This window comes from Talpa europaea (genome assembly GCF_964194135.1).
Source record: "Talpa europaea genome assembly, chromosome: 16".
NCBI lineage: Eukaryota > Metazoa > Chordata > Mammalia > Eulipotyphla > Talpidae > Talpa > Talpa europaea.
In genome coordinates this window covers 39,048,459-39,073,818 of record NC_140084.1, presented here as the reverse complement: position 1 = coordinate 39,073,818, position 25,360 = coordinate 39,048,459, and the positions used below count along the sequence as shown (strand labels likewise).

At 42.1% G+C, this 25,360-nt stretch overlaps 1 protein-coding gene across 2 annotated transcripts in view; it reads right to left on the bottom strand.

Annotated features, from left to right (window-relative positions):
• Positions 1–4,112: 4,112 nt before the first annotated feature.
• Positions 4,113–25,360, bottom strand: part of UBA2 (ubiquitin like modifier activating enzyme 2) — a gene marked incomplete at its 5' end in the record, with an annotated part of 28,270 nt that continues 7,022 nt past the window's right edge. Inside the window, 12 exons of one of the 2 annotated variants that reach the window (XM_084257143.1) lie at positions 4,113–4,446; positions 6,223–6,359; positions 8,732–8,837; positions 10,289–10,385; positions 12,187–12,342; positions 15,109–15,221; positions 15,315–15,408; positions 17,647–17,813; positions 19,329–19,428; positions 21,193–21,314; positions 21,850–21,917; positions 25,128–25,249. In XM_084257143.1, the coding sequence (XP_084113269.1) occupies positions 4,265–4,446; positions 6,223–6,359; positions 8,732–8,837; positions 10,289–10,385; positions 12,187–12,342; positions 15,109–15,221; positions 15,315–15,408; positions 17,647–17,813; positions 19,329–19,428; positions 21,193–21,314; positions 21,850–21,917; positions 25,128–25,249 (1,464 nt within the window). In that variant the 3' untranslated portion in view covers positions 4,113–4,264. The remainder of the gene's footprint in view (positions 4,447–6,222; positions 6,360–8,731; positions 8,838–10,288; positions 10,386–12,186; positions 12,343–15,108; positions 15,222–15,314; positions 15,409–17,646; positions 17,814–19,328; positions 19,429–21,192; positions 21,315–21,849; positions 21,918–25,127; positions 25,250–25,360) is intronic. The other variant, XM_084257144.1, reaches the window with a different exon arrangement.

Below are 25,360 nucleotides of genomic sequence, written 5' to 3'. Positions count from 1 at the left end.
TCCAGTGGCGGGTGAACCTCACCTGGGGCGCCCCCACCCTCACCGAGGAGTGTGAGGACACCTCTCTCCAGCATCTGCCCTCGGGGTCTTAGGTAAGGCACCAAGGATGCTCCAGAAAGCACTTGTGCTGCCACAGGTCCTGGGACCTGATGGAGCTTTGGGGGTTGCATGGGTTGGGGGGAGGGCACTAGAGGTGACTAGGGTTTCCTCCCCCAAAACACAAGCTACAAACACCTTGTCATACATTTCAAATAGCTGTAGGTAGGACAACCTAACCATTATTTGGCAGGAGCTGTTGGACCCGGGAATATAATCTTGAGTGGGAGTTTCCTCTTTTCCAGGCACCCCTTGTTCAGTGAATTGCAGGGGCCCAGAGTGTCTCAGGGAGTGTGGACTCTAGACGGGGGATCATCCTGGCCCAGACTGACAGGGGTGTCTGGCCTCCGGAGAAGGCTTGGGTCTCCTTCCTGCCGGGTATGACCCAGTACCCCTCCCTGCCCTCCTTAGAGCTGGCAGAAATCCTGCCACTCCCCTCACCCAGGCTCAGGGTGATGGGGGCAGGCACAGGTGGGGCCAAGTGTTTTGGGGAGCAAATATCCAGGGGAACCATCTCATGAAAAATGATCTTCCACACTGAGGAAAGAAAACCAAATGAGATATCACATCCCGTTTTTCCTATTGTTTTATAATGGAAATACAGGCAAGACTGCGGTGGAGCAGTGCACGTCTTACCGATAAGAGCGTAAGGTGGATGGATACCCTGCCAGGAAGAGCAATTTGGGTGTCAACATCCTCACAAACAGAAACACCCATAAAGAGAAACGCAGCTTCTAAGAAGCAGTCTTGGGGAAGGAAACCAGAATGCAGACAACAGTGCAAGCACATTAGTGTTGACCGCATGATGTATGTGGACTATGCTGTCCTGACCTCCAGCCTTCCAAGCAGCAGCTCAGAGGGAGCTCTTAATCAATGCGTCCATCTCGGTCCACTTGAGAGTTTTTAAGAGCTTTTAAGATTTAAAGGATAAGATTTAAACAATGTATCGGGGCCTCCCTGGTGGCGCAAGGGGTTAAGAAGCAACCTATAAGGCTGTGTACAGCTACTGCAGCGTGAGTTCCATCCCTGGCCAGGGAGCTACCCACATGGCTCAGCAGACCGCTCCTGTCTCGCCCACTGCTCCCCTCAGCAGTGTAGTTTGGTCAGTCTGCCTGTTCTGTTCCCCACTCTGTGTCTGGTGAATCCTCTCACCCTCTGGCCTATACCTCTGGCCTATACCTCAGTTCTTGTATGCATAAATAAATAAAATAAATCCTTAAGAAAAAAAAATAAATCATGCAAAATTTTTCTTCCATTAAATTGACCGGAATTTGTTTTAATAAATTATATGTTCACCATTAGAATAAAGTACTTCCATGAAGCAGGAAATATATTGAGCAGTGATTTATAAATATTTCAAAATACTCAGTGGTAGGCCTCCCTGGTGGTGCAAGGGGTTAAGTCTCAGCTCAATGAAGCTATCAGCAGCCACTGTAGCACGACTTCGATCCCTGCCCAGGGAACTACCCACATGGGGCAGCAGACCTCTCCTGACTCGCCCACTGCTCCCCTCAGCAGCGTGTTTCAGTCTATCCTCCTGTTCTATTCCTCACTCTGACTCTGGTGAATCCTCTCAACCCCCTACCCCAGCACCTCTGGCCTACACCCCAGCTCTTGTATGCATAAATAAATCTTTAAAAAAATATATTCAGTGGTATGGGAGATCCTCCCACTGTGATGTCAAGTGGATACGAAGTAGTGGTCATAATTGAGTGGTCTCGTCCACACTTGTCTGAATGTACCCCACCCCTTGCCTTCTTTTGTATCCCCACTAAAGGCGTGGTGAATGTTTGATTTCAGTTTGCTGGCTCTTTCTCCTGCGAAGCAAGGGAGATGGGGGCGAAGGAGGGACCGGAGCTGACTTGGGGTTTGCAGCAGCATCTGGACTCACTGCTGAACCTCCACTGACTTTCTCTGTCCTCCCCCGAGGTAAGGACGTTCTCTGTTTACCTCCTTCTGACTCTTTTTCTTCCTGGGTCCAGTGTTTTGGGGTTAAGCACAGCACTATGAAGTTATCTGGAAGCCTCCCCAGCTGGCCGTGGAGCATCCACATGGCGCAGCAGACCTCTCCTGACCCGCCCACTGCTCCCCTCAGCAGTGTATTTCAGTCTGCCTGTTCTGCTCCCCACTCTCTCTTGGGTAAATCCTCTCACCTTCCTGCATCTCTGGCCTGTACCCCAGCTCTTGTATGCATAAATCTTTAAAAAAAAATTCAAAAAATGTAAATCTGTCATGCATCATTTAGCAAAATTCCTGAAAATGCTATCCCGGGAGATAATTGTCTTAAAAATATAACCAAACTGCACAGCAACGTCAGAACCCAATTGCTCAACTCAGCTGATTTTTTAGTGGGAGCAGTTCAAAAGTTTCTTAAATAAGCTTTGGCTGGAATTTACTTTGAATTAGATGCAGGGGGACGAAAGTTCTCTGTGTGTACAGAATGCAAGCAATGTAGTCCCAGTATGAAAGTATCTATAAAAATACTTGTATAAACATATCCTTCCATAAAACGGCCGAGTGGATTCTGGGCCTCAGGAACGCTACTTTAAGATGCAAAGAAGTCACAGTGACTAGAAACATCTGTCTACATTTTTCTTCTCTGGTTTCTTTGGGTTTTCTATACTTTCTAACTTTTGCTTTCTGTTAAAAAAGGCCCATCCATGTCCATTCATGTTCCTTGGGTACAGGGTGAGTGTACTTCAGACACGCGTGCCAGCCATCAGCACTTTTCAGGAACCGGAGCTACTTTCACAAACCAAATGCTTTCTGGGCAGCTGCCGAGTGAACCGTTAATTCCAACCCTACAGGCTGGCTCTCTCCTTAGTTACTGGAGGCTCAATTCAAAGAGATTTCTAAGTCACTACCAACAAGGATGGACTGAGCTGACCATCCATGTTGCACCTAGGAATGACCATAACACTTTCTCATTGCAACTTGTATTTTTTGGTAAGATTTTTATTTATTTATGCATACAAGAGCTGCTAAATTTAGACTCTACAAAAAAGGAGTAAGAGTCCACAGCTGGATGGCTGAGTGAGAATTACATAAAATGGAACAATCCAATGAACTATCAAATTGAAATGAGACTGACTGGCAAACACACCAAAGGCAAGGTATAGAATGGGGACGAGCTCAGTGAGTTACCTGAAAAGTCGAGGTCCATCTGGATGTGAGGAGAGCAGCCTCAGAGCCAAGGTCACCTGAGGTCAGGGTCAGAGAAGACGGGAGTGCTGCTCCATTCAGTATGGCCAGTCCACATCTGTAAGCTGAAGTGAGTCTGATAAAGCAGGGGGCAAGCCAGAGAAAGCAGAATGGAGGAAATCTAAGGCTTCCAGTTACTATGCCTGGGGAAAGATCACCTAAATGCTCTAAGCAAAAGGTCAATCCTTCACTAGCCAAATTTAAAAGCAACATCGGAGAAAACACTCACCCACAAGCAAACACTGGGGATCTTCTAATCATCCCGTCTATTAATTTCTTAAAAGGACAGAAGCACAGTGTGGACAGGATAAAGTATGCAGATGTCATTTATTTGGTCCGTAAGTACAGTATAGCTGTATTTGTGTTTTACAAAACATCAAATATAAATAACCTGAAACTGTAACAATACACAAAAATTGGCTTCTTACACAAACATACCAGGCAGTACAAGCTGAAAACTTGAGTAAATTAACATTGTTTTACATTAATATACATAGTGCCAGTCAACATTTAAAAACAAGTTTCAATGCATAGCACTTGATACTTCTTTGAATCTGTTTCAGTCAGTTAAGAGTATGAAAATGGTTAGATCTAGGCTAAAAATAATTCTTCTTCTAACCAAAAATAAAGGCATAATATTTATAACCAGGTATCAACTTTACTAAACCACAATATTTTAAAACTATGAAATGATACCTAAGGGTATGTACATTAAAAGGCAACATGCACTGTGTTGTTCCATCTCATGAGGTTACGCACTTTGTTCAGAGGGTTGTAAAACTATATATTCCTACTTTCAAACAGACTGCATTGTTCTAACAGTTCTAGCCAAATGAACACTTTCAAAGGGAGCAGAATTATCTTCAGTCACTCACTGGTGTCAATTTTTCCCTTTGGAACAAAGGACATAACAAGTAACCTGGGGCGCCCGAAGGCCAATGCAGTGGGGCTGGCCAAGGCGTTCTCTTCAATCCAGAGCGATGACGTCATCCAGCTCTCCTGTTTGCTCCATGCGTGACCTCTTTGCACTAACATTCTCTTTCTCATCCAGCTTCCGCTTACGGCCTCTCTCTTCTTCACTGACGTCAGCATTATTTGAAGGACCTTCTTCATCCGAATCAACTATGAGCACATCGTCTTGCTCTTGTGCTTGTGTCACAAAAAAGGAAAATAATGGTTAAAAGTGTGGAAGTTAGAAGCGGCTCACTAACAGTTTATGCAAGTGAAAAGTTAACTTTTTGGATATCCCCCACAGTTAAGATAGGTTACCCTTAGGAAGCCTTCACCTTATACATTAAGTATTTTATTTAATGTTTCAAATGAAAGTACCAGTTTCTTTCTAATGCAAACAAAACATTGTGACAAGGATTAAATAGTTCCTTGTGTCTATTTCTCCACCAGTTCCTTGTGTCTATTTCTCAACCAGAAGGGCAGGGTGCACACCCTGACACTAGCAGTGGTGGCGATAATAATAGCATTGATAACAACAACAACAACAACACATATATATGTAGCACTTACAATGTGCCAGGAACTGTTCTGAGCACTTTGCACATAACAACTCATTTAATCATGACAACAACCCTATAAAGAAGATAACATCATTATCCATTTTCTAGAAAGGAGAGAGGTAAAGAGACTGACCTGCCCGAAGTCACACAGCAGCAGAACATGAAGCCAGGATTCAAACCCACACAGGGTCTCAACACTGCATGTTCTGAACCTTACACTAAAGGTGGTTTCACGTGCCCCATCTTCGTCAAATCAAAGGCAGCCTGCCTATCCTAGCTCATTGATACAGACTCTAAAACCCAGCCACAGTGAAGAAATCAGTAAATGCACATTTCAAATTATGATTTTTGAAAAGCTATCATAGTCCCATCCTCACAGAAGGATGATGGAGCTTTGTCTTCAGAGGGGAAAAAGAGTATGAACCCATAGCCCCCAGGGAGGCCACACTCCACAGCCTCGAAGTCCCTCTGAAGCTCTTGGAGAGTATCAGAATCAGGAACCACCACGTTCCAAGAAATACCAAAAATACAGGGTCAAAGAAATGGAAACAGAGCAGTAAAAAATCAAGTACTTTGAGTTTATTCTTTATTTTACGGTAGTCTTTTAGACTAAAGAATGAAGGGCAGGTTGATAGTAAACCATCAGAGCAGAGCATGGTAAATTGAAGCACTAAGCACAGAAAACTCAAGGGAGCAGTCTCTGATGCACCTGTACCAAAGTCCTGCTGGTTCTAAGATCCCTGTGAAATGCTAGAACTCTACCACTTACCCAGCATCCGTTCACTCAAAATAGATGTGCTGAATTAAACAGGCACACAAAATCCAAAACAACTGCAGAACCAAAAATGAACAGTCTTCATGAACTAGTAAACTCACTGACATTTCCAACTTTAAAAACATTAAAAAACAAAGCATTTCAGGACTCCCTGGTGGCACAGGCAGTTGAGCGCTGCACTGTGAAGCTGTCCGCAGCCTCTGCAGCGCTGGTTCAATCCCAGCCGGCTGGGGAGAAACCCACATGGTGCAGCAGACCTCTCCTGTCCGCTGCTCCCCTCAGCAGCGTATTTCGTCAGTCTGCCTATTCTGTTCCCTGCTCTGTCTCTGGCGAATTCTCTCACCCTCCCGCGCATCTGGTCTGTACCCCGACTCTTGTATAAATAAATCAATCTTTAAAAAAAAAAAAAAAGCATTTCAAGAATCTCACTAGTCTTAAATGTCTTCATGATTCATACATTTTCATACATTTACAGTTACACTAAAACAACCAATGCCGAAGCCACAAATCCCTCTAGCAGTCCTCACTATGCAGAGACCTTTATTGTGCCCAACGGTCACAGCATCATCAGCAGCTTGTTTCCGTCTAGCCCCGCCTGGCAGGTAATGGGACAGTGTGCTGGCTGGGACCATGACTCACCTGTGGACGTGGAAGGCTGTGCTCCGTCGTCACTGCCATTGGTTATACTTTTGGCAGCATCTTCAGCTTGCTTGGGCCCCACTTTTTCTGGGGCATCACCAACAACTTCAAATTCAACATCCTTTCCCAGGTCTTCACTGTAAAAGAGCCACACATGGTAAAACTGGATGGCCACTACAATTTACAAAAGGTGCACTTGAGACAAACTACTCCTCAAAACTCAAAGTGTACACGCCAAATATTTGGATTCTGAGTCTCAAAGAAGCTAAAATAAAAACCAAGAACATACACAAAAGATTTTGGTAATAATTCAATTCACGGAAAAGTTAAATCAATTGGGGGGGTGGTGGTAAGGAGTTCAATTTTATTGCTAAAGCATAAAATCTGAGTCCAAAACTCTCTGGTCCAATGAAACTTTCAGGTTGCTTCTCTAGAGATTCCACACACTACTCTGATCTGGACCAGAGTGATTTTGTGTATTAGGGGTAGGATTACATGGATTCTGGGTTTCCCATCTTTAAAGGAAGGACCCTGTTTATGTAATGAGTTCCCCAAAACATGTAAGAGCATTTAATGGGCATTAACAAACAAGACTTCCATGTCATGAAACTTCCATGTTATTAAAAAAAGGGTCTATTTCCAGAGAGCTAAAAAATGATTTTAAAAACCCTAACTACGGGCCTCCCTGGTGGCGCAAGGGGTTAAGACACAACTCATGAGGCTGTCCGCAGCCACTGCAGCACAAGTTCGATCCCGGCCAGGGAGAAACCCACATGGCGCAGCAGACCTCTCCTGTCTCCCCACTGTGGATTTCAGTCAGTCTGCCTGTTCTGCTTCCCACTCTGTCTCTGGTGAGTCCTCTGACCCTCCACACCTCTGGTCTGTACCCCAGTTCTTGTATGCATAAATAAAATAAATCTTTAAAAAAAAAAACCCTAACTACGTCTCCTCTTTTAAACACTGCCTATTTCCATTTTATTATGCATGTCTGTCCATTCTCGCCTTTCATAAATGAACACAAGCACATCATTAACATCCGACTGGTCAATGGGAGAGATTTATTTTCGACTCAACTGTACTTTGTGTACCTGACACAACCCACATGTGGTCTTTTCTAGTATTTCCTTTTTTCATAAACCAAGTATTAAATGTATTATTCTCGAAACAACTACATAAACTATATATGTTAAGAGACATAAAAATACAGGCAATAGAACTGGACAAAGGTGATTCAAAGTTCTAAGTTAGGGTACAATTTGGGGGTACCAAATACCAAGTGGAGGACCACCATATTTTAATTGTGCCACATACCCCCCAACCCAAAACTGTGCAATGCAAGCACAGAGTGCTTCTTATGAAGTGGGCAGGATGTAAAGTCAAAAATATTAAATTAAAAACTAAATTAAAAAATATGACTCAGGAATCTATACAGGACAATTTTTAATGTTCTCTTGGTATTGTTACAGATCACCAAAGAAATATTTCTTCCTTTCTTCTAATGAATCTTTAATAACCAATATTTTTATTTTAGTAAGTTCAATTATCAAAATGAACTCATCTTTGATTTAAAACTATTCAAAAACGCCTAGATTTCTTAACATCATTAGGCCTGTCGAAATTTCTGTTAAGTCATTAATGATGAGTGACTCTTAATCATTTTTTTTTAATTTTTTTATAGAGGCATGTTTATTTTATTTATTTGTTTGTTTGTTTGTTTTGTTTATACATGATGCACTGGGTACAGTCAGAAGCGCAGGAGGGTGAGAGAATTCACCAGAGCCAGAGCGGGGAGCAGAGCAGGCAGAAGGACCGAAGTACACTGCTGAGGGGAACAGCGGGCGGCAGGAGAGGTCTGCACGCCATGTGGGACCCTCCTCCGGTGGCCAGGGAGCAGCTGGGGATCGAACCGGCGCAGCAGAGGCCGCGGGCAGATTCGCAACCCAGCGCTCAACCACTGCGCCACCGGGGAGGCCCCTCTCTTAATCATTTTTTGCCCATTTTATCCATCTCAATTTTAAATTCCCAAATAATCCCCTAGGTCAAACCCCAGGGAACTCAGTGGTCAACTTGAGCGACATACTGTGCAGTTATCAAATGAACAAGCTGAGTAAGAAAACATTTTCTCTCCACTTTCATCTTACTTCTCTAGTATACTCAAATTTAAAGCTTCAATTATGTGGGGCCTCCCTGGTGGTACAAAGGGTTAAGACACGGCACTGTGAAGCTATCCGCAGCCACTGCAGCATGAGTTTGATCCCCGGCCAGGGAAGTGACCCAGATGGCACAGCAGACCTCTCCTGTCTCACCAGCTGCTCCCCTCAGTGTATTTCAGTAGATCCACCTGTTCTGCCCTCCACTCTGTCTCTGGTGAATCCTCTCACCCCCCACACCTCTGGCCTGGACCCCAGTTCTTGTATGCATAAATAAATAAATCTTTAAAAAATATGTATCTTAAATTATTCGAGATTAAATAGTAATCCCCTACACTTAAAATATTAGTATGTCCTACCTGTGAAGGATGTTAATCAGTAAAGTGTAGTCCTGAAGAAAGTCATCTGCTTGAAGCCGGCTCCCGTTTCTAATTCCAAATTCTGACAACTTCTTATGATTATTAGCTAGGAAATTTGAAAAGAATTTCCGTACATTAGTTCTATCTCCATAGGAAAGTCACATTTGTTTGTAAAAAAGTTAACTCCATGCTAGAAGTTGAACTGTGTCCCACCACTGCCAGCCCCACAGAATGAAAGCTTCCAGGGAAGCAAAACCAGCCATTCCCAAAACCACGTAGGTTGTTGCACAAATTCATGTCTTTGTAAGGCTGCTCATGCTGCCCAGATGCAGACACTCCTTTGTCCACTTGTTGACAATTTCTCCTCTCCTTTAAGGCTGCAAAGTACTTGAAGCCGGAGACTACTGTCTATTCACCTTGAGTAGTGAGTACCTATGATGATGCCTGTAATATGTAAGGACTCCCCATGTACTGGATGAATGCTGTCACCTTCAGTAGCACATGGGTTTTGTGGAGAAGGGCCACATTTAAGTCACTGAGATACTTGGGCAATTCTCATTTTTAAGGTCCCAGCATTTGAAAGAGAAGGCCTGCAACTGTGTGTGAAGACAGTTGGCAAGAATGAGGCTTCAATACTGAAGCAGACTCTTAAAATAGACTACTGCCCAGCCCAAACATGGCTTCCAATTACTCATGACCCAATATCCCAAACAATTTCTTGCCAAGGAACTGCAGGCAAGAACCCTGACACTAAGTTTTAATTTTAAAGAGGCTTGATGTTTGAATCCCCATCAGGATCTAGCAACATGTGCTGAATAAATGGGTGAAAAGAGAGGGCAAATAGTGGCCCCAGATTTGGGGAGCAATAGGAACACTGGCAAAATCTGGGATACAGAGAATTAACTACAACAGTAACCTACAGTAAAAGATGAGCTGCCAAAATGCCAAAAAGTCGGGGAACTTTCAACCCAACTGGACTGACTAGAGGAGTGTGAAAGAAGCAAAACTACAAGCCATTTCTCCAAAAAGCTCAGGAGAATCAAACGCAATGTGCGTTACAAGAAGGGACGGCCTTCTGAGAAGGGAAGTCTATAAGAAAGCCAAAACTAGGCACTGATTTTCAGCAATACTTTCTGTCCCGCAGTTGGAGCAAGCTATCCGGGCTTCTCCACCCTTGGACGACACACCTAAGAGCCTTACAGTTCTCATCCCCCTGTGACCTGACAGCCGGAGCATTTTCTCATTTACTAATTCAGCCGCCAGGATCCACAGCACAGCAAGGCCAGCCTTCAAAAGTGAACAAGAACACTGTGATCACTGTCAGCAGTAACTGTACTTGTGGTCACTGAGACACAATGACATGAAATTCCCAAGTCTGGAACTGTGGTGCCCCCACCAAGGTAACAGCAGCACAGGGGAGCACCTCCATGACCAAACACCACTCCTTTCAGCTGTGACCCTGAGCTAACATATACAGAGGTGGGGATACGCCAATGTGTAGGCTTGCATCTCGGCAGCTTCTGCCCTAGTGAGAGTGAACGAACACAACGGTACAACCTTCAGTCTCTCCCTCCTCTGACGATATCAGAATTGTTCCTTTCCCATCTTCAATCTGGACATCTGGTGCTACCATAGCAAATTTTTCTTTTACTATCTACAAGAAAAAAAAAAAAATCAAAATATTTATGCACAGAAATAATACATGCAATGTAGACATTTATTCATAAAGGCTTTTACATCCCCCCCTCATTGGGGGAATGCAACCAATCATCTCATGCCCACCTACCACCCCCATCTTTGACCACGGATGAAGATCAGAGAAAACTTCCTCCAGTGGGATTTCCTGCACTGGCTCTCAGTGTTTGTTCTTCCGCACAGATTAGCTATTCATGAAGATTAGGTACAGAAAGACCCTGGGACATATTTTACTTATGCTAACCCTGCCCCAGCAGAGATTTTACAGATGGAACATTTCTCATTAACCTGATTCTCAGAACATCTCCCCAATCTCCAGGTCTATGTAAATTCCAATATGGACCAAGATTCTAGGGCCTCCCTGGTGGCGCAAGGGGTTAAGTCTCAGTTCTACGAAGCTATCCGTAGCCACTACAGCAGGAGTCCGATCCCCAGCCAGAGAGGTGACCCACATGGTGCAGCAGACCTCTCCTATCTCGCCTGCTGCTCTCCTCAGCAGAGTATTTCAGTAGATCTGCCTGTTCGGCTCCCCACTCTGCCTCTGGTGAATCCTCTCGCTCTCCTCTCCGCACCTCTGGCCTACCCCCACCCCCAGCTCCTGTATGCATAAATAACTCTTAAAAAAAAAAAAAAGTTAAATCCTACTTCCTCCCCGAACCAAACAAAAACAAAAACAAAAACTGGACCACTCCAAAGGTCCCAATTATTCTACAAATAATGAAATTAATAGGTAACAACTATATGGGACCTCCCCGATGGCTCCAAGGGGTTAAGCCTCAGCACTATGATGCTACTGCTAGCCACGGCTGCCTGAGTTCGAGCCCCAGTCAGGGAGCTGACCTACATGGCACAGCAGACCTCTCCTGTCTCGCCTGCTGCTCCCCTCAGCAGTGTATTTCAGTCAGTCTGCTTATTCTGCTCCCCACTCTGTCTCTGGTGAATCCTCTCACCCTCCGCCCCCGGCATCTCTGGCCTATACCCCAGCTTTTGAATGTATAATAAATAAAATGAATCTTTAAAAAAATAGATAACAACTATAATTATTTTCTAAGAAGGGGGATGCAACCACTCTGAAGCTGCTTTTCAAACAAAACAAAAGCTAAAGCCAGCTCTCTGTGGACAGCTCTGGGAGAAAGGCCATTCCCTCAAACACCCTTGAGGACCCTAAAGCCTGGGAGCATATGCATGTACATATGACAGGTGATATGTAAATGCATGACATCGTGATGGACATAACCAGAAACAATCTGAAATGATCCCCAAAGTGGGAAGCGGCATCTATGTGGGTCATTTTTCAAACTACCTTGCCAACTTAGAGGGTCAAGTCACAGGACCAGACCATACCCCCAGCCCATCTTCCTCACTACAGAGCTGTGGGTGAATCCAGGCAGGCACATGCCTCATCTCCTGAGGGACTAACAACACCCCAGCATCAGGGCCATCACAGACCATTTACAGACACTTCCTGTCATAAATGCCGAGTAACCTCTGCACCACTGGCGGTGTTTACTCCAGCCAAACACACCTACTTCTTTCTGGAATGTAATGCACATACTCTGGAACCACAGACTTCAGAAAAGCCAGCAGGAACGCACAGGAAAGCAATCAAGGATATCAATGCAACACACTCCATAGTCAGTTTTTCAGGGTGAATATCTGGTTTTTAGTTTATTACTATAAAAGGGAAAAGGGAACTTGCTTTTTTGGGTCTTTTATAGAAAACAACCACCATGTGAAAGAGAACCAGTCCTCACACTTACCTTATCTTGTAAAGTGAGAACGGTCACTTTATGGACATTCATCCGCACAGTCACCTCTGGCTTGCTGGCACACACGTAACAGTTAGGATTAGGAGGGTCCAGTGCACAAGGCACAAGAAGTTTCTTTCTGGGGTTTGGTTGTTTATTCAAAAAAATCTTTGGGGGAAGGAAAACAACACAAACAGAAAACAGAAATATGAGTTATAATTGTATACAGGCAACCTGAAGGTAACCATCTTCTACAGTCAGTAAAACTGACTTTCACATTCCTTTCTAGATGGTAAAAATGAGGAGGAAAAATCATGACCTGTGGAAAAGGCGAGAGCACAGGAACCAAATAACTATATATAAATTAAAAAAAAAAAAAAGAAAAAGAAAAATCATGACCTTCTTATGAGCCTGATTTTCCAAATTTCTTTTGCAATGAGCTATCAAGTGAAGGCTGAACTTATTGAAATCTAGACCAGTCTGCAAACCTATTTAACTAGACTGGGTCTAGCTACACTTGTCTCTGCTATTATCATTAAACCAGCATCGGGGTACCTTCTTAGTGGTTATTCCTATGAAATTTAAGCCAAATTCTCAACAAAACCAACACACTAATTCCCCAATTAATGATAATGTTTTTGAGCATATGGAAGCTTTCTTTCCAAATTTCCTGATGACTACGATGTTAGCATTTATATATAATTTGGGGGAGGGGAATCACATACTTTTAGCATAATATGCACTGTATGCAAACAAACTAAAAAAGAACCAAAACAAGTTTTTTTAATTACACAGAATTTAAAAAGGTCCCAACTGCATTCTACTACAAAGGACAGAGAACACTAGCAAGATTCAATCCAAACAAACGCCAGGGGCCACTGGGATTGACATGCAAACCCTCACTACTCATGCAGTGTAGTATCTGCTAGGATGAATTCATTCTCCAGAGAAGCCCAAAGGCTTCCCCTAAGCTTAAAAAAGTGAACCCCTCTGAGGCAAGAAGAGCCAGAGGAGCCCTCCCGAGGCCTCAACCCTACTGGCAGGGAAGGAAGCAGCACACAAGGAGGGAACAGATCTGTTTGATCTGAGGCCTCACAGGGTAGTAAGTGACACAGTGAAAAATCTGCTACCACCCAGGCTAATACTAATTTATAAATGTAACAAATGAAGTTCAGACCTATAAATGTCATTAGTCCAGCAGAGAGACAGGGCTGAGCAGGGAAAAAAAAAATTGAGAAGAATGTAACAGGAAACAGAAGACCTTTTAATAAATTTAACAGTGACCATTGCTCATGAGCTAAAATAGCTGCTGCACTCACAGGGCTAGTTCAGGCTGCTCTAAAAGGGGATGAATTTTTTAAAAATGAAGTTCTTAAAATTTTTAAAAAAATGACACCTAAAATAAAAATTTAAATAGAAAGCTGAATCAAGATGGTAGACCGGCAATATGATTCCACATTCCTTCACCCTAAATTTCCATGAAAGCGACAAAAGGTACTTACTCTTTTTTTTTTTTTTTTAAGATTTATTTACTTTTATACAAGAGCTGGGGTACAGGCCAGAGGCGCGGGAGAGTAAGAGGACTCACAGAGACAGAGCAGGGAGCAGAACAGGCAGACGACTGAAATACACTGCTGAGGGAAGCAGCAGGCATGTCAGGAGAGGTCTACTGTGCCACATAGGGTACTTAGACTCTAAGAGTGCATCAATCACACTGAAAAACAAGAGCACGATCTCATACTTGATTTAAGATTGAAGGTAAACTGGCTCTTTTGTTTTAACATCATTAAAAAGGAGAACCTAGGGCCTCCCTGGTGGCATAAGGTTTAAAGTTAAGCACTATGAAGCTGTCCGCAGCCTCTGCAGCACGATTTCGATCCCCCGGTGGCCAGGGAGCTACCCACATGGCGCAACAGACCTCTCCTGACTCGCCCGCTGCTCCCCTCAGCAGTGTATTTCAGTCAGTCTGCCTGTTCTGTTCCCCATTCTGTCTCTGGTGAATCTTCTCAACCTCCCACACCTCAGGCCTGTACTCCAGTTTTTGTATGTACAAATAAATAAATCCTTAAAAAAAAAAAAAAAAAAAAAAAAAGAACCTAAATAACAGTAAATAATTGGCTACAATGTTTTTAAGGAATTTTAAAATTGCTATGTTAGTTAAGAAAGCAAAACATCTTCAGACTCACAAATGCAATACAGAAAGAAAGAATTCAAAGAACATCTAAGTGGCTATAGCCTTAAGAGACACACCTAGACCATTCCTCATTAAGGTATGAACTCTTATAGAAGACAGTACATAAGCAAGAACCTGGAAGAGAAGGAGAATAAAGAAGAGAAAAATATTTCCCCCATAGAAATAGCAAGAAAAATTATCTTGACTTGGGTGCTTCATGGGGGGTTGGTGGGGGGGGGAGAGTATTATCCTGCATAATCCATTATATCAAGATAGGGCTCATGCAGATTTGCTGTCTGAATATATATGTGGCTTAAAAATACAAATCATGTCACATAAACAAAATACTATGAGATCTAGCAGAAATGACAGCAGACTTACCATAAAGATTTCAGACATTAACATTATCCAAGAATATAATAGATTTAAAATAAAAAGTAAGATTAAAAAAAACAGGAGACTATAAAATGACCAAATTTTCAAAACCACAAAGAACTCTTAAACTTAATGTAAGGACCCACACAATTGTTGGAATTCAGTAAAACTGGAAAGCAAACAACTTTTTACTTCACCTTAAAGGAAAAAAAGAGGCAAGTATGTCTTCCTCTTTGTTGTAATTTTCAGGAAACTTAAAACATGCATTCAACAAGGTAACTGGAACAACTATGTTTCCACTGCATTAGACCAAAGTTGTTTAATGTGCTTTCAAAAATTACTTTAAAAAAAGAGACCGGATGAAAAATGCAAATAGAAATACTCACTGTTCTACACTGGTCTATTTTTCCTGATAAAATCTTCAATCCTTCCAATACTATCAACCCAGCAATCACTGCATTAGTAGTAGCAATAGCAGGAATAATGTTTCCTGCCATTGCTGGGGGAAGAAAAAGATGAATGTTTAGCTGTTAAAAAATAAAAATTAACTTAGAATTTTAGATGATATCACTTCAGTACAAGTAAAACTTACATTTTATATCAAATCTGCTCTTCATATTCATACTGAAAATATGCATCCTGAGATTTGCAGCAGAGGTGACAAAATCCATTGCAGATGGGTCATCCTGCCAGAGGAGACAAAACAAACCCTTTAACAAGCCTCCCATAAACATACTAACTTGACTAGTACCAGACAGTCAACTCGGGCAAGAGCTGGCTATGAGGGAGAGATGAGGATGGGCCCCAACATAACAAGGAAATCAGATGAATGCAGGGCAGGGTCTCTTCAGCAGCATCTCTGACCCAGGAACATCATCTGACAGGAATGCCAAGAACAAATGGAGCCTAAATGTAAAGACTAAAACAATCCATTCACCCACAACTGTGATCCTCTCCTGAGCCCATCATTCAGTACTGAGAAGGTCGACCAACACACACAGAACCCAGGCAAAGGGATGAGAAGTCTGTTTTGAGAAAGTTGTTTCATGAAAGCCTCAGAAACACATGGATCTTTGGCTTTCCTTTTCCACCTCCCTCCACATACACATACACCGCCTCTTTGCAGATGCAGCAATAAAATCAAGTACAGAAGTTCTCCCTTCACAATTCACATTCTCCCGACAACTATATTCTAGTCCCTTTACTGGATTTTGGTAAGATTGAAGACACTATCCTAACTTATAATTCAGAAGCATCAAAGTACAGAAGGAAAGGGCACTGGTAGGATGTAGCTTCTTTATATTCTTATTGGCTGGCTGTATAATCTCAGGCAAATCAACCTACTTGACCTAAAATTCCTTTAACTATTGAAGAGGGAAAACTGTATAAACATGTCATAAGACTGCGGTGTGGACTATATGAATACTGACTAGCACTCAACACAGTGTCAATCAGACAGGACCCTAGGCAACTGGCTTATCAAGCCATTATGTCCAGGTTTTACTCACAGGGATAACGATCCCGAGAGTTCCAAAGTTTCGTTATATAGTTTGAGGTTGGGCAAAAACCTCCCAAGAGAATATTATAACATCAACAAAGAAATATTTTTCTAAAAAAAGTTACTTCTTATACCACAAAAACCCATGAGACTAATGTTTACAAGAATCCCAGAAATAAATTCACTAGCTTTATTTTAGATGTTTGATTCAATTACAGTTCTTAGTTTTCTGAAACTGATCAAATTTTCCCCTTAAATTCATGGCAAATCTTTGCAATCCTAGGAATATACTAACTGTATCAAATAAATCACAGCCACAGACAACACAGACTGAGATTAAAAATAAAAGTAACTCAGCAAGCCTTCAAATGACATGCAATGAAAAAAAAAATCTACTAAATATTTCAATTTATAAGAATAATTATGACTCACTTCTGTATTGGGGTATCTCATATCTTTAACAGCCATAACTACATTGGAATCAAAAGGCAGTTTTAACTGTCTTTCAAGGTCAAACTAGGTTCATGAGTTATCTCCACAAGGATTTTAGGACTTCTATTGACAAATCTGTATTACACAAGAGCTTTAAGTCAGTGAAACATTTTATGACAATAAATTCAAGTTATTTTTGTAGTCAACACAATTGTAAACCATAAACACATTACTAAACCTAAAATAAAGTTTTAAGATATTGTTTGAATTCATTCACAGAAAATTCGTAATTCCATGTAGTAATAAGAAATGAAAGCAGGGCCTCCCTGGTGGTGTAAAGGGTTAAGATGCAACCTATGAAGCTATGGGCAGCCACTGCAGCACGAGTTCAATCCCCGGCCAGGGAGCGGCCCATATGGCCCAACAGACCTCTCCTGCTCCCCTTAGCAGTTAATCTGCCTGTTCTGTTCCCCACTCTGGTGAATCCTCTCACCCCCCCCCATCTCTGGCCTATACCCCAGTTCTTATATGCATAAATAAAAAAATAAAAAATAGGGCCTCCTTGGTGGCGCAAGTGGTTAAGCACAGCACTATGAAGCAATCCACAGCCTCTGCAATATGAGTTCAACCCCTGGCCTGCCAGGGAGCAACCTATATGGCGCAGCAGACCTCTCCTGTCTCACCTGCTGCTCCCCTCAGCAGTGTATTTCAGTCAATCTGCCTGTTCTGTTCCCCACTCTGTCTCTGGTGAGTCCTCTCACCCCCTGTGCATCTCTGGCCTGTACCCTAGCTCTTGTATGCATAAATAAATGAATGTGAAAAAAGAAAAAAGAAACGAAAGCATACCCAACAAATGAAAACATACAAAAATCAACACTATGTCCTCAAAATCTGACAGTATAAATTTTATAGAATATCCAAAAATTGCTAGCTTCTGTTACAGTCCCAGAACTAAAATATCCTATGTAACTGCCACACAATTTTTCAAACAAACCTTGTCCCATATGAGCTCAGCTCCATCCCCTTTTTCTGCTAAGTGAACTCTTAAAGTCTCAATGCTCTTTGAAAACAGCCGCGCATAGCTCCTCACATCCAGAACCTGCTGGTCTTTCAGACCTAACTGAGGTTCATTTTGTTGATCTGATGCATTGGTGTCTTCTCCTAAGGGAAAAAATATGAGAAATTCAACTTTTAAACATCATTCCTCTCATCTGTTTTACTAATAATTCAATGCTTGGCCAATAAGAATATGAAATAAATTCCATCAAAATAACAACTATTGTGACAAGTATTTGCATGAGAAAACTGCCAATACTGAGATGGAATACTGTCTCAGGACATTATGAGGTTACTGGGGTACTCAAGGGTCTAGCACTGTAGACAAGAATTCTATCCAGCAATCAGCAAGTGGACATGTCACAGCAATACCTGAGCAGGTCAAGTATCCATAATGCAGTGATGTGCTCCCCTCCCCATCAGCATTCCTAGTCTCCGACCCTTTACATGCCAATGTGTTGGCCACCAGTGTGCATGTGTTTCAATACAATTCAAACACACCAGAGACACAATGTGTTGAGGGAGACCGGGACAAAGAAAGAGTCACTACAAGTCTTTCCCACACTTAAAATTATAAATACGATCCTAAATTAAATCTTAAAGAGATACTCACCACAGCATCTTTATTTCAAGGAAAACATCAAACTACTAAATGCTAAATGGAAGAGACTGGTGAATACCGACTGAAAAGAATGAGTTTATAAATATTGATCACGATAATGTGCAAGAATTGTACAATCAACCTGTGCCTCTGAGCACCGAGTCAACTACCGAAATAATATCTGAAATAAAGCTATTTCATTAAACAGATTTTCAGTGGCCTTCCTTTTCATACTTTTCTGAACTCTTTGAATTTTCTTTTTTTTTTTTTTTAAATATCCAAAAGGACAGATTTATTACAAAAAGGGGGAGAAGAATAAAGGATACTTGCACACATACGAGCAGGAAGAAGGAACTGCCCCTAAAAGGGACCTAAGAGAGAGGCCTATATGTAATCACAAATGGGCAGCCTGGGGAGTAGAGCTGCCTCTGTTGCTTTGCAAAAGAAGAGGTCAGTGAAGAAAAGCACTGGCAGGGTCACAGGTGGGCAGAAGGGCTGCTGCTGCTAGAATTTCATACCGTTAATAGGCCATTGTCAAGAACTAACAGGTCTATAATAAAGACTCACGTGAAGGAATGTCCAATATAGTTATTCCAAAGACTAAAACGGATCTTTTGCTGGTGGTAGGCATCACATGAAAATATACATTTGGAGAGGTTTTAATCTATAACTCCACCCCTCCCAAGCAGAAATGTTGTAAACCAACTTTATCTCAATAAACATAATTTAAAAAGAAAACATGGGCCTCCCTGGTGGAGCAGCGGGTTGAGCGCCACGCTGTGAAGCTGTCTGCAGCCTCTGCAGCGCGGGTTCGATTCCCGGCCAGCCCGGGAGCTCCCCACATGGCGCAGCAGACCTCTCCTGCCTCACCTGCTGCTCCCCTCAGCAGTGTCTTCACTCAGTCTGCCTGTTCTGCTCCCCGCTCTGTCTCTGGTGAATTCTCTCACTCTCCCGCACCTTTGACCTGTACCCCAGTTCTTGTATAAATAAATCTTTAAAAATAAAAATGTATCCTGTACCTTGACTTTGCACTTCAGCCCAGTCCAATGGAACTGGAGGTTTCCTTTTTCGCCATAGTTTGTCCATTGTCAACAGATATCTGATATCATCTTTGAAAAGCTTAAAAAAAAAAAAGATAAATTCCATTAACCCCACTATGCTGATAAAATGACAAAATTTCACTGATAATTATAAATACTACACCATAAAATCTTCTGACTTAAAGATACATCAAATATACCAGACTAACAATTTCCAAAAAATATGTAAAGCTTAAACATTTTGTAAAAGTACGGTTTACAGAGAACCACTTTCAAAACAGTTTAAAAGCAAAGGCGCTCTGACAAGAGAGTAAAGGGAACTCAGTGTGCTGAATGCCCCATCCTTGTAAGTCACCCCCACAAAAGCACCTCTAAAGTGCCAAGCCAGTCTGAAGCACTATCACGTGGTTGTGGCAGTATACACCGACCCACAATCACTGAGCCTACAGACCTATTAACAACTTCCAAGTTTGTGGGTGCATACCAGTAAAGCACACACATTTTAAGTGTTCTTAAACTCCATAAAATGTTTGAAATGTACAAAACAAGCAAGATTTCAAAAAACAAAAAATAAGTAGAATGAGACAATATTGTATCCTGTACAGAAGTTTTTAATTTTTATATTTTATTTATTTATGCATATAAGAGCTGAGGTACAGGCCAGAGGTGTGGGGGAGTGAGAGGATCACCAGAAACAGAGTGGGGAGCAACAGGAGAGACAAGAGAGGTCTGTTGGGCCATGTGAGTCACTTCCCTGGCCAGGGATCAAACACAGGCTGCAGTGGCTGCCAAAGGCTTCACAGTGATGAGACTTAACCCCTTGCGCCACAAGGGAGGCTCTGTACAGTAGAACTTAAGATGATTTTATACTTTTGTTCTTTTCTTAGCTACAGTGTAATATTAAGTACACCTTTAGATTTGGCCAAATTAAAAAAAAACCTCTTAATTAAATATTTCAATTTAATCAACAGAGAAGATAAAAGTTCGCAATGAAGCAAGACATTCTCTTAATGGTAAATTATGTCACTTGGCATCAAACCTGTTAATAATATATCCTTAAGGTCATCTGCTCAGTGAGGGTGGCAAGACTGTGTTATGTGTTAGGCAATTTAACAAGAGCTGAGAAAGTAAAAACATGTATCACAGCAAATTTAGTGAGTTAAGGTAGGAGAAATAAAACGACTTTAAATCATAGTCCTGAGGGTCTACTTGGGCTCTGATTAGATAGATCCAACTAAATAATCTTGCTGATTTCTCTAAAAACATTCAGCAGGCAAATAATACCGCTACTGCCTGAGTTCAATCTCTGGCCATGGAGCTAATCCACATGGCGCAGCAGACCTCTCCTGTCTCGCCGCGCTCCCCTCAGCAGTGTATTTCAGTAGATCCACCTGTTCTGTTCCCCACTCTCTCTCTGAAAAGGTGGTGAATCCTCTCACCTTCTATACCTTTGGCCTACACCCTAGCTCTTCTATGCAAAAAAAAAGGGCTTATGGATTCAAGAGCAATTTAAATCTGGCAATCAAACGGCCAACAGGATATTTAAGCAAGAAAAGGATGCAAAAGACAAAAAACAGCAGAAAGGAAAACCAAGTTCAATACAAGTGACGGAAGGAAAGACAACCAAGAGTATATATAAGCAAGCCTATTATTTTACCTCTTATGAAGCTGCCTTGCTAATTTACACAAAGGTGGTTAAGATTTCAAAACCCGCATATCCTGACTACATCAATCAACTTATTAAAACATTAGGCATAAAAAGCTTAATTCATTTTACAAAATCTTTTAATACTAATAAATAAATCTATCTATAATACACAATTATAAATAAAGGAAACCATACCTTAGTAAACAGTTTAACTGGGTCATATCCAGTTGATTTAGCCCATTCCTTAGTGGAGATACGTTTAATGTCACCATCTTCATTAGATGCTCTGGCTCTGGCTTCAGCTTCCATTGGTTCCCCTACAAAACAAATACCATCTTATTTTCAACTCCAATAAATACAGAACCAAGTTCTTACCCACTTTTGGGGAGGAAAAAGAGTCACTAATGGAAGTCACCTGCACAGGTCACATTCTAAGTTAAAGGAGAAATAAAAATATTGTGTTCATCTTTTTCTACCTCAGTTTCTGAAGGCCTTATGTAGAGCAGGTCAAAGTAGAGACGAGAATCAAATCTGGGAATAGCTGGTCGAGCTACTAGATTTGTGACATTTTTCTGCAACTTGACCTCCTCATCAGAAAAGAGTTACCCATTTTTTTAAAGATTTATTTATTTATATAAAAATCGGGGTACAGGCCAGATGCGCAGGAGGGTGAGAGGTAGGGTTACCCATTTTTAAAACACATTGTATTAAAGATAAAACAATTTATTGGAAGCACTTAACATATTACTAGCACACAACAGCAATCTTTTTCTCTTAAGCTATCAATATTAAATTAGCAAAATAAAGTCAATGCTTACTAATAAGAAAACATGTCTGTAACAGCTTACTCACAGGAAGCTTCAGGGTCAGCTCTGTCAGGAGATACTTCTTGATCAGCATCTTCTTCCCCAAACAACTGGCTGTAATTTAAGAGCAGTGAGTATTTATGTTTAACAATAATCTGAAAAAATGTGTGCTTTTCCAGTGTTCCTCACAAACAACTAATTTAGAATATCCCAGTCTTTAGTAAGGATGAAGAATTAAAAAGTGAAAAAAAAGACAAGTTACACTCCATAAACACAAAAATATCAAGGTCATCTGTTCAGACTGCTTGCATAATTTCAACCACAATACAAACAAAATTACATTTCAGTAGACCTATACTCATTCTTGTCAGACTAACCCTGCAAATTCCTGTTAAAAATATCTGATCAAGGCACAGGTAAGGGCCTTCCCAGTGACCTAGGGGTTAAGTCTCATCACTATCACCACTTGCACCCAAGTTCGATCCCCAGCCAGGGAGCTAACCCATATATGATGCAGCAGACTGAGATCCCCAATCTCGCCCGCTGCTCCCCTCAGCAGTGTATTTCAGTCAGTCTGCCTGTTCTGCTCCCCACTCTGTCTCAGGTGAATCCTCTCACTCCTCGCACCTCTGACTTACATCCTGGTCCCTACGTAAAAATAAATAAAATTTACAAGGAAAAAAAGAGACGGATAAGCAGCTTTTACTCTCCAACTTGGATATAGTTCCAGTGCCAGAATGTTTGGGAAGCACACCTGCAGCGAGCTGTTCCAATGAATCCCACATCTGCTATATGCTGGCCACTGCTGTAGGCACAGGAAACTCAGAGGTGAATTAAGACATGTTTTTTTCCTTGATAATAAGTACCTTTATTACTGAAGAGTAGTTGAATCCTTAGTGCAGTTTAAAAAAAAAAAACACAAACCCAAAAGTTCTAACTGCAAAGCTCCAAATAGTGGTTGTACAAATCTACAAAAAACACTGCCATGGGCCTCCCTGGTGGCACAGCAGTTGAGCGCTGGGTTGCGAAGCTGCCCGCGGCCTCTGAGGCGCCGGTTAGATCCCCGGCTGCTCCCCAGCCGCCGGAGGAGGGTCCCACATGGCGCGCAGACCTCTCCTGCCGCCCGCTGCACCCCTCAGCAGTGTACTTCGGTCCTTCTGCCTGCTCTGCTCCCCACTCTGGTGAATTCTCTCACCCTCCCGCGCTTCTGACTGTACCCAGTGCATGTATAAACAAACAAACAAACAAACAAATAAAAATATATGCCTCTTAAAAAACAAAAACAAACAAAAAAAAACCACTGCCATGGGGGCCTCACAAGTAGCGCAAGGAATCAGATGCAGCACTATGAAGCTATCCGCACCCACCACTGCACAAGTTCCATCCCTAGCCAGGGAGGTAACCCACATGGCGCAGCAGACCTCTCCCGTCTCGCCCACTGCTCCCCTCAGCAGTGTATTTCAGTCAGTCTGCCTGTTCTGTTCTCCACTGTCTCTGGTGAATCCTCCCACTCCCGCACCTCTGGCCTGTACCCCAGTTCTTGTATGCATAAATAATTCTTTAAAAAAGTGTAAAGCACAGTATCGGTGACGATACTTAACAGTGGGGAAAACTGACAAACACCACCTTGGTGAAACGGTTAAGGCCAAAATGAAGTAATAAATATCAGTAGCATGTCCCCTTCATAGACGTTATGAACATGATAATTTAACCCTGCAGTCTTCCTGGCCAAAACCCATAGCCACTGTATAACCATGAGAACAACACCAGGGCCTCCTTGGTGGCGCAGGTGGTTGAGCGCTGCGCTGGGAAGCTCTCCACAGCCTTAGTAGTATGGGTTTGATCCTGGCCAGCAGGCGAGAATCCCACATGGCGTGGCAGACCTCTCCTGCCTCGGCCACTGCTCCCATCAGCAGTGTATTCCGTCAGTCTGCCTGTTCTGTTCCCTGCTCTTGCTCTGTCTCTGGTAAATCCTCTCACCCTCCCGCGCATCTGGCCTGTACCCCAGTTTTTGTATAAATTAATCTTTAAAAAAAACAAAAACAAAAACAAAAAAAACCCACACCAGACAAATACCAATTGTTGGGAATCCCACCGACTACCTGCGTAAGCGCTCTTCAAAACTATCAAGGGTATCAAAAACAAGGAAAGCCTGACACTGTCACATCCAAAGGTGGTGGGGACTAGAGACATGACAACTAACTATGATGTAGTATCCTGGAACAGATACCGAACATTAGCTAAAAATTAAGGAAATCTGGGGGAGGGCAGTTGAGGGACACAAAGTGGGTAAGCGACCCAATGGTCTCCCGTAAAGGACTTTGGGTGCTTCAACAGTACGGTGGTATGGTAACATACTTCTGAGGAGGTGTGAACATAAACTCATAACTCATACTCAATGTATAAACCAATGTCACCTCAATAAAGAAAAAAGAAATTAAAAATCTCAGAATTTAAGAGGGTTGTTAAAAAGGGCTGAGGAGGATCATCTAAAAGCAAACGCAAATTCGAGAAGCACGGTCTCATCGCAAAGAGTTCCTGTTTGAAGACCAATGAGTGAACATTTTAAGTGTCTAATTATTTCTTTTTTTTTTTTAAATTTTTTTTTTAAAGATTTATTTATTTATTTATACAAGCACTGGGTACAGTCAGAAGCGCGGGAGGGTGAGAGAGTTCACCAGAGCCAGAGCAGGGAGCAGAGCAGGCAGGACCGAAGGACACTGCTGAGGGGAGCAGCGGGCGGCAGGAGAGGTCTGCGTGCCATGTGGGACCCTCCTCTGGTGGCCGGGGAGCAGCCAGGGATCGAACCGGCGCTGCAAGGCTGAGGGCAGCTTCGCAACCCCGCGCTCAACCGCTGCGCCACCAGGGAGGCCCCGGTGTCTAATTATTTCTTAAAGTTAGTATACGTCGCCAAAAGTTTTAAATGAAAAATGAAGAATTATCTATGACTTTTTTAATGTCTTTTACCTCTGAGTAACAATATTGAAATAAACTGTCTACTATTGGAATATGGGGGGGGAAAAGTTAAGAAATGTAAAAAATTATGGATCTCAGTCACTAATATATTAAAACTGGTTCACTGTTAAGTGTCATATTTAATAACACGATACTGGGTGTGGGAACTCCGGACTATCTTATCAGGTTTTCTGTAATTTAACCCAAAAATACCACTAGAAGTTACTAGCGTCATTTCAACATTCATCATAAGCACAGTAGCTCCAAGACAGTCAAATAAAAGTGACTGCATTTTCCATCATCAGTACTGAAAATATGCCAAGTGTGTGTCTATATATATGTACACACACATATGCACACTTAACTTACTTGAACAAATACTTTGCCCAAACAATGCAATGTATAGGTTCTGAAGGTGTGTTGCGAATTGTACAGCCAGGAAAAGTTCTCTGGGTTGGTTTGGGATGGCATTCGTAGCATTCCGTCACACCCTGCAAAGTCAAAACGTGAGAAAAATATGTATCCCATGACTGGTTTCTCATTATTATAAGGAAATAACAATCATAAATACATCAACATTCCTACTGGGTCTTAATTGTCAA